Source organism: Tasmannia lanceolata, unplaced genomic scaffold, assembly GCF_043159265.1.
Source record: "Tasmannia lanceolata isolate RefF3 unplaced genomic scaffold, GAP_Taslan_0.1 ptg000015l, whole genome shotgun sequence".
NCBI classification, from domain to species: Eukaryota; Viridiplantae; Streptophyta; class Magnoliopsida; order Canellales; family Winteraceae; genus Tasmannia; species Tasmannia lanceolata.
Window position 1 is genome coordinate 61311417 of NW_027518692.1, and position 9663 is coordinate 61321079.

The 9663-nt window shown below is 39.0% G+C and overlaps 1 protein-coding gene across 1 annotated transcript; it reads right to left on the reverse strand.

Annotated features, from left to right (window-relative positions):
- Window positions 1–2905: 2905 nt before the first annotated feature.
- LOC143846398 (uncharacterized) lies at window positions 2906–5787 on the reverse strand. The gene has a single exon (XM_077354831.1). It carries the CDS (start codon window positions 5781–5783, stop codon window positions 3111–3113), a length of 2673 nt encoding a protein of 890 aa, XP_077210946.1. The 5' UTR covers window positions 5784–5787; the 3' UTR covers window positions 2906–3110.
- Window positions 5788–9663: the final 3876 nt, after the last annotated feature.

The window sequence follows — 9663 nt, forward strand, 5'->3', positions numbered from 1 at the left end:
TCCGCTCTCAAAGATCAGCCTATAAGTCACGCAGTGGGACCACTTGACTTGACTCGTCAAAACATTAAAGAGAACATGACGGGTGAACTGCCTACAATGGACATGTCTTTATAAAGGAAGGAGCGTCTGAGTTTCTTTTTGGCATTTTCCTTTGCTAAAATATGACTTTAACTCCCCTGTTTTGACATCAGCAGCCCTCTATTTTAAACTTTTTGTAATTTCGCTGTTAAAATTCATAACAAGCTATCGAAAGCCAACCCAATGGAATCTAAAAACCACCGAGCGTGAAATCCAAAACAGTTGGATTTAACTCTACAAAGGCAGCTGATATCTGCATTCCCTTGTTTTGACATCAGCAGTCTCCTATTTTTAACTTTTTGCGGTTCGCTGTTAAAATTCATAACAAGCTATCAAAAGCCAATTTGTAAATCTTTAAATAAAGAGGATATTATCTCCTTCCATCTCCAATATTATTTATTAGAGGGCATACTATAATATTTTGTAAATAAAGTTTACTAGGGGCCGTTTGGATTCGCTGATTTTAGAATCTTAGATTTCCAGCAAATCGTAGTTGGGAGACGAGAGAAGGAGACCGACTGTCAATGCCAAGCGAAACTCATTGCCAATGCCAACTCCACAAGAATCTCATGAACCAATCATTGGGAGTAGTTTTTAGCACCTTAAGGGCCCGTTTGGATACCTCCCATTTTGTATTTGGATTTGGAATTGAGTTTTGAATACAAACTGAAAAGATCCGGCAGCTCATGTAGAGGGAGACAGAGAGGGAAGGGGGTACTTCCTAGTGGAGGGGAGAGGTTGACGAGCAAAGAGGGTGAAGGAAACTCCCAGATCTGGGGATTTCTAATTTCTTATTTCCACAACAAACTTAGAAATCTGATTTTTTCACTGTCAGCTGCTGAATTAGAAATCCAAGGATTTGATCAGATCCAAATTACAATGCAAAAAGGGCTGCTAATGTGAGAAATCCAAATCCAAATCTTCTCGGCATCCAAACGGGCCCTAATTAAATTCAAGGGTTTTTTTTGCAAAAGATGTCTTCTATTTTGATTAATTTGCAAAAAAGAGTCTTTTAGTTTGACAATTTGCAAATAGAGTCACCGCATTTGAATGAATTTTCCAAATCAAGTCAATGTCATCAATTTATGAGCAAAATACCCATGGTAGATTTTTTAACTCAAAAATACCAAAATGTCCTTACATGTGGAAATACAAAAATTTACCTTGTACAAAAATTACATTTTGGTCACAAATTGATGGCGTGACCTGATTTGCAAATTTCACTCAAACGTGGTGACTCTATTTGTAAAAAAATTACATTTGGGTCACAAACGTAGTGTAAATATCAGTAGCCTTTAAAAATATTTAAAAAAAAATAGAGACTCAATTATATTTTTGTAATGTGGAGAGAGGAATTTGCCGATTAGAGGTGGCAATAACTCTTGTCAATTAGAGGAGACAATGACTCTTAATAAAACGTTAATGGCACATGACTTATTCAAATACTCAACGTTATTAATTCCTAACAAATAGGATCATCCACCATCATCCACCGCACACAACAATTTTTTAACTCTTAGAGGATGTTGTTACAATATGAAAGGTTCATGGGACTTCCTCATAAAAACCCTAGTTGATCTTCCCTGAAGGTTCATGGGACTTGTGAAAACATGGTAGTGCCAATATTAGTAGCCACAAGTGATAGGCTAATATATAATGGGAAATGTTATCAGCAGGGCACTCCTCACTTTATTAAAAGTACATTCTGGCCCGCACCATAGGATGATCCAAACCGTCCATTAGATGAGCCACAGCCTAAATAGGTTGTGCCCAAAAAACCATTTCCATTGGTTGATCCTAACCCTCCGATCTATAGGGGGTTAGGATCAACCCTGTAACATTCAGATCGGGGGGTTAGGATCAACCTACGGAAATGATTTTTGGGGCACAACCTATACAGGCTGTGGCCCATCTAATGGATAGTTTGGATCATCCTATGGTGGGGGCCATACCATACTTTTAATAAAGTGAGGAGTGCCCTCATCAAAATACAGTTGTGCTGATAACATTTCCCATAATAATACTAGAGAGAACAACCAGTGTACTTAGTTCAAACATAGAACGGAAAGGAGAAACACTCCCTTTTAGTCTAAAACATTGTCATTTCCCTAAATTAAAATAGCAAACATACCCCTATTTTGCTACATGTGAAGGAAGGTTATTTCTCCTAATACATATATGTCTCCATGGAGACTAGTAAAAAAATGGCAAAGCAGCTGAGATTACCATATCAACGGGGGTTAATGATTTTGCAGAAAATTAAGCTGAAATCTACAAGTGTATAAGAGAAAAGAAAATTCTTTCACTAGAACTGGAGAGGAACAAAAAGTGCAGAGGGTCCATCGATGGAACCTCATTTTGAGTGCTTGAACAAAACAACGAAAATTTATGATGTCTTTGTCGTCATCGTCGTCATCATCATCATCATCGTAACCTTCTCATCGAGTTCACCAGGTTACCTTAGCAGCCAAAGGGCTCCAGTTTTAATGAAGTTGCAAATTAGATATAAAAAAAGAGCTCTTGAGATTCGCAAAAGAAGATTCAGTAATTAAAATAAAAAATCAAAAGGAGGAAACACCACTTTCAGTCTAAAACGTTATAGTGTTAAAGACTCTTGGATACTCTATCCAAGTGTCCTAGATCCAAAACATTCTACTAGTGGGCCCATCGTGGTTTTCCAAATCAGCCAAACAACACAACAATTGGACAAGCATTGTTTGCTCGGGCTTTTCTTCTTTCAACTTAAAATGGGTGTTTCCTTGGTATACTTTAGGGCTATGAATAATCTACAGTGGGTCACACCAGATGAATGTTTAGACCTCATATATAGGTGGGAAATGTACTAAACTTTTTACCAACATTGTAGTTACTTGAAGATAGTAGAAACTGCTTACAAACAATACTACTCTTTATTATTATTATTATTATTTCCCTTATTTCCAAAAGCGTAGATAAAAAAAAATACAATACTACCCTTTATTATTTTACCAAATCATTTTCGTAGAAACTGCTTACAAACACCACATGATCTACTATCCAATCAACTTCTTTATGATTCTACGCATCTTTATAGTTGCACTCACAATCAACATATCGCTCATATCATCAATGAATCGAAAGTAGGCATATCTCCAAGACTTCTTCAACAAAAACATACCACAGACGCCCAAAAGCCCTACGACGAGTCCCGGTGCCAGGCCAGCATAAAACCATATAAATCCATCAACATCTTTGTCGCCACCGGTAGCCAATGGACTCTGAGGAATTTCATCTTCTGAGCACTTTTTTGTGAGTGGAGGCCCACAGAGTCTAGGGTTACTAGAATAGATAGATGAATTGAAAGTATCAAACTGACGCCCGGATGGAATTCTCCCTGACAAGTTGTTCTCTGACAAGTTCAAGAAACTTAAAAAAGTTAGAGCAGGCATGCTCGGAGGAATTATACCAGAGAGTTGGTTTCTTGATAAGTCAAGGGATTCCAATGATTGCAAGCAATCAATCTTTGGTGGGATCATTCCTGTCAAACGATTTCCAGATAAGTTCAAGCTTTTCAATCCAAAAAGACCCGTTAGTTCTTCAGGGATATCTCCACTTATATAATTACTTGAAAGGTCAATGCTTATCATAACTGAAAGTATCGTTGTATATAAAAGTTCTGTCCCTTTCGTGACCAACGGAATGTGCATTTGGTAACTTTCCGTGCTAGATGTGAAATAATAACGGTTGTCTGACTTTTGTGTCACAGCCATGGCACTGAAATTGCTGAAACACCGTGGTATGGTTCCCGAAAGACCATTATGTGCGAGATCCAAGACATGAAGAGAAGTAAGATACGATAGCTCTGAAGGAATTCTCCCATCAAACATGTTTGATCGTAGGCGGAGAACCTCCAGGTTTGATAGACTTTCTCCTATCCATGTCGGTATGTTTCCGGTTAATCTATTCCCACCAAGATCAACAATTACCAACCTCACACAATTTTTCAAGTACAATGGCACTTCTCCGGAGAAATTATTACTACCCAATTGCAAATATTTGAGACCAAGTAAAGAACCCATTGAGCTAGGAAAATTCCGAGAGAGAGTATTATTTTCAAAGTTCATAATGGCCAGGTCACGCGAATCTTTCCAACAATCAGGCAGTTCTCCTGATAAACGATTATTCGAGAAAACAAGAACTTCTAGATTTTTTATTTTACATATTGATGACGGTATGGTGCCGTCTATATGGTTCGAAGAAAAATCTAAAAATGAAAGACTAGGCACCCTTTCTCCAAAAGCTGGGGAAATACTCCCTTGTAGAAGGTTAAAGGAAAGATGGAGCACCTTAAGAGTCTGAATCTGACCCAGCTCTTTAGGAATGTACCCTGTCAGCTGATTTTTAGAAAGACTAATCACGACAGCACTACTACAATTTCCCAATTCGCTTGGAATCATTCCGTTCAATCCATTGGACTCAGCATAGAAATGTGCCAAGCTGGATAAATTTCCAAGCTCCTTGGGAATGTCTCCAGTGAAATGATTGTTATCCAAGACAAGATCCGTTAAGCTAGATAACTTTCCAAGGTCCTTGGGAATGTCTCCAGTGAAATGATTGTTACTTAAGTAAAGATACTTCAAGCTAGATAACTTTCCAAGCTCCTTGGGAATGTCTCCAGTGAAATGATTGTTACTCAAGAAAAGACCCATTAAGCTAGATAACTTTCCAAGCTCCTTGGGAATGTCTCCAGTGAAATTATTGTTAATCAATTCAAGTTGCTCTAAGCGACTGCAATTCCCGAGCCCACGGGGTATCTTTCCAGATAAATGGTTTCCATAGAGATAGAGGAACCGAAGAGTCTGAATCTGAGCAAACTCCACAGGAATGCTACCAGTGAAGCCATTGCCATTCAAGGCAAGATCTTCTAAGCTTCTGCAATTCCCGAGCTCGGAAGGAATCTCACCAGATAGATTGTTGTAATAAAGACTTAAATTGGTTAGATTCTGAAGCCTTTGAAGCTCCCTAGGAATAAAACCTTCAAGCCTATTACTTCCCAACCATAATTCCTCAAGGTTATCGCATTCACTGATTTCAACAGGTATTGTACCCGAGAGAAAGTTCATACTCACATCCAAAATCCGAAGCCTTTTCAACATTCTAACTGATGAAGGAATTACATCAGTGAGATTATTGTTAGAAATGAAAAGCTCTTCGAGAGAAGACAAGTTTCCGATCTCCGTTGGGATTTTACCTTCAAGATGATTATCAGACAAGGAAAGTTTCCTCAGGGAAGGCATACCACAAAGCTTGGGTGGTATCTCCCCATGAAGCATATTATTGCTAAGGTCTAGAACTTGCAAATTACTGCAGCTTGCAAGTTCCTTAAGGACAGGACCAGAAATCATGTTGTTTGATATATGAAATGTTGTGAGGTGACGTAGCTCACAGAAGGTGGAAGACAAATGGCCTGACAAATTAAAGGATTGGAGATTGATGGAAGTTACCTTAGAGTTGTGGATACAACTTATCCCTCTCCAATGGCAAGGAGTTAGATGGGATGAATTCCATCCTCGAAGCTCGTCATTGTTGTCAATGAGGTCCTTCTTGAACTCCAATAGCCATTTTCCTTCATCATTTACCGATCTTACAAAGATGGCCAAGTAGCATAATATTAAAACCAACTGAAAAGCTGGGGTTTTGATTTGAGAAATCCAAATCCAACCCATTCTTTGTAAGAGAAGGATGGAGGTGAAGATAGCAGACTCCAATACCTTTTAACTAGGAGTAAAACGAGTAAAGAAAGGTTTGAGACACATGGCAGCAGGACTTGGAGTCAATGGTTACTGATTTTGCTTTTCGTCCATGGTTTGGAAATGGTTTTCCATTCAGTTCCTTTACCTGTCGGAAAGAGAGGTCCGAGAAACACGAGTGCAATACCCGATCGACACCACGCGCCCTCGTTGGAAATCGTGTGAAATTTTAGGTCGGTTCACACAAACCGATTTGAATAAAAAAAAATGAAAACTATTGAAAACCCCCATCTAAAAGGCATCTAGAAGCAAATTACTGATTATCTGCACTATCAAATTTTGATAATGACACTGCTCACTTTGTTTTACACTTTTAAAATTAGCCTTTGACTGTTATACAATACGTACTCAGTGTCCTATCAACATCAAATCAAAGCGGGATAAAACAAGTGATCAGTTGCGTTATCAGTCCCTTTTTCTTAATTACCAAAACCATGATTTTCCACCTTAAATTACCTGCAGATACTTTTTTTTACCGATTTTACACTTAGTATACTACGCTCAAGTAGGGTTGCAACTTGCAAGTTGCAACTCGGGTTGGGCGGGTCTACTATTACATAACCCTATCTCGGGTCTGGTCAGGTCAGGCTTTTTTTATTAGAACAACCCACAATTATAAAACCTGGCCCTATCCGAGATAGTTTCTCAGGTCTGGTCAGGTCTGGCCAGGCCAGGTTTTTTCACGTTGGATCTAGCATTTGTGCGAAATCTTTTGAAGAGGTGGGGTACTTGCGCCAATTAAACCTGGTGGGAACAATCCTATGCATCGGACGATCCGAACTGTTCATCTTTCAGGTCGCAACATAAATAAGTAGTTAGCCGAAAGTCATTTCCATAGGATGACACTAACTCTCCGATCCATAGACACTATGGATCCGAGGGTTAGGAATCTTAGGACCATCCAATTGAGAGGTCTCACAAAAAAAAAATGATACAGCTGGGAAGACATACTTGCGTCAGGGAGGTCTCTAACTAATAGCTTTTGGGTAATGCAGAAAATGAGACAGGTTAGAAAGAAACTCCAAGAGTTACATCATGACACCTGAATTAATTACTATTATGATATACTAGACTCACTACCAACAGACAAAATGCCTTATAGACAGATGTTGCATTTTGATTGGTAGTTATTGCCATGTCGGCAGCCAGATCATCTGACACGTGGCATCTGATCATCCCATCAGATTTCGGTTCAAAATTCACGAAATTTTGAGCTGAAATTTCGGTGGGGACCGAAACCGAAATTTACCGAAATTTCATTTTTCGCCGTTTACCAAATTTCAGACCGAAATTTCGATTAAATGCCATTATTTATTTTTTTTAAAAAGAGTGTTACAAAATTTCTGGCGAAATTTCGAACCAAATTACCAAATTTCGGATTTCGCCGAAATTTCGGTTTTCGGTGGGGTCCGAAACGGTTACCGAAACCGAAATTTTAAACCATGATTATAGGTTTGATCTAAACCGTCCATGTGATGGAACACAACATCAATCGGCTGTGCCCGTAAAATCATTTCCATAGGTTGATCCTAGCCCTCCAATCGATAGGGGTTTCCATAATTGTTGTTCCTCTTCAGGTGCCCGGAATCCATCAATATTTTGCAAGTGTCCTGCATGCACAATATAAAGTAGTTCTCCCGTCATTGTTATGTCTTTACCTCTTCTTGGTAGTTTTTTGCCGTAATTGCCATAGACAGGTACCCCGTATCGATACTTTTTGTATGTAGATTACGATTTTACCCTCAAATAATTTCTCATAGAAACAGATGTTAAATATCAGCAAAGGGGTTAATGGTAACTGCAGAAAATGAGACCGGTTAGAAAGAAACTCCAAGAGTTACATCATGACACCTAAATTAATTACTATTATGATATATTCTCTCCCTTTTCTTTACTATGAGTACTCTTTTTACAGTACATGGGGGTGGCCGGAGAAGAAAAAGGGGGTGAATGTACCATTTTCCTATTTCACAATAACAAACGTACCCCTACTTTGCTACATGTGGCAAGGATGTTTATTTGGGAAAATTCTAAAACATTTATGTCTCCATGGAGACAAGTTACAAAAAAGCAAAGCATCTGAGACGACCCAAATCAATGGCAGTTAACTGATTTTGCATAAAATTATGCTGAAATTTACAGCTGCAATAGAGAACAGATACATGTCTTTCACTATAATTAAGATTTTTGATGTTGTCATCATCTTCTTCTTCTGCACTAACCTTCTCGTGGTATTCACGATGTCACCTTAGCGGCCAAAGGGCTCCAGTCTAAAAAATTAGATCAAAATTAGACCCTTATCCTTATCTGATAAGGAGAGATGTTGGTTGTGGCTACGTCAGATACACCACAGATGGCTATGCCATGTAAATAAAAGGGGCGGCCATATCACTTCCCCAATTTTACATCCAAAGGATTTTCCTTTGGGTACTTTTGGGCTGTGAATAATCCACAATGGGTCAGAATAGATGAATGTTTACATCTCATACTAAGCACAATTTCCTCACTCATGCCTCTCTCTTAACATCGCAGGGACAATCGCAGAAGGCATTTCCCAGAGCGGCGGCTGTTGCATGAGAGAGCAGCCACATAGGCTAACTTTTTGGTCTTATTCATTTAATTCATCCTATGTGGCTGCTCTCTCATGCAACAGCTGCTCTGGGAAATGCCTACTGTGATGGTCCTTAGCAAGTCCCAATTTTATATGGAAAAAAAAATCATGGGTGCCAAACATGCCCAAAGAGAATTTGATAAGGTTTGTGGGTTGGAGTCCGCTATTCGGAGTGGGACTATTCAACGCGTCAAGACTTTGACCCCGTCAAGACTCAGATTCTCTTTAATCCTTTTCCATGGGTTGAATTGTGGGGCCCACTCTCATATACCAGTCCGCAGTGGGCCCGCCCGTTACTCTCACACTGGGACTATTAAACCCGTCAAAAGGGCTGCTTGCAAAACGGGATTATGTTTAGAAAATAAACACCGAACCATTAAACCCGCAGTCGGCTCGTTAAGAATTATATATATATATATATATATATATATATATATATATATATATATATATAGAGAGAAAACGGTTCCTACACATATGTGTAGATAAGTTATCTACACACTAGCTTAAAATACAGTGGGAGCCACATTATTTGGGTGATCCAAACCATTCATTTTTAAGGCCCTCACATAGATAGGGTGTCCACAAAAAATCAGATCCATAGGATCATCCTAACCATTCGAACTGTGGAGGCAAAAAATGGACTAATTTGTGAAGGTTTAAAGACATCCATTTTACCTCCACAAATCGTAGGGTTGGGATGATCCTATGGATCTGATTTTTTGTAGACACCCTATCTATGTGAGGGCCTTTAAAATGGATGGCTTGGATCACCCAAACAATGTGGGCCCCCACTGTATTTTAAGCTAGTGTGTAGAGAACTCTCTACACATATGTGTAGGAACCGTTTTCTCATATATATATATATGAGAAAACATTTCCTACACACTTGTGTGGGTAAGTTACCTACACACTAGCTTAAAATACAGTGGGGCCCACATTGTTTGGGTGATCCAAACCATTCATTTGAATGGTCCTCACAGAGATAGGGTGTCCACAAAAAATCAGATCCATAGGATCATCCCAACCCTACGATTTGTGGAGGTAAAATGGACGTGTATAAACCTTCACAAATTAGTCCATTTTTTGCCTCCATAGTTTGAATGGTTGGGATGATCCTATGGATCTGATTTTTTGTGGACACCCTATCTATGTGAGGACCATTCAAATGAATGGTTTGGATCA

Excerpts from the sequence above, each read along its gene's own strand:
- LOC143846398 (XM_077354831.1), bottom strand. The coding sequence starts at position 5,783 with ATGGGTTGGATTTGGATTTCTCAAATCAAAACCCCAGCTTTTCAGTTG.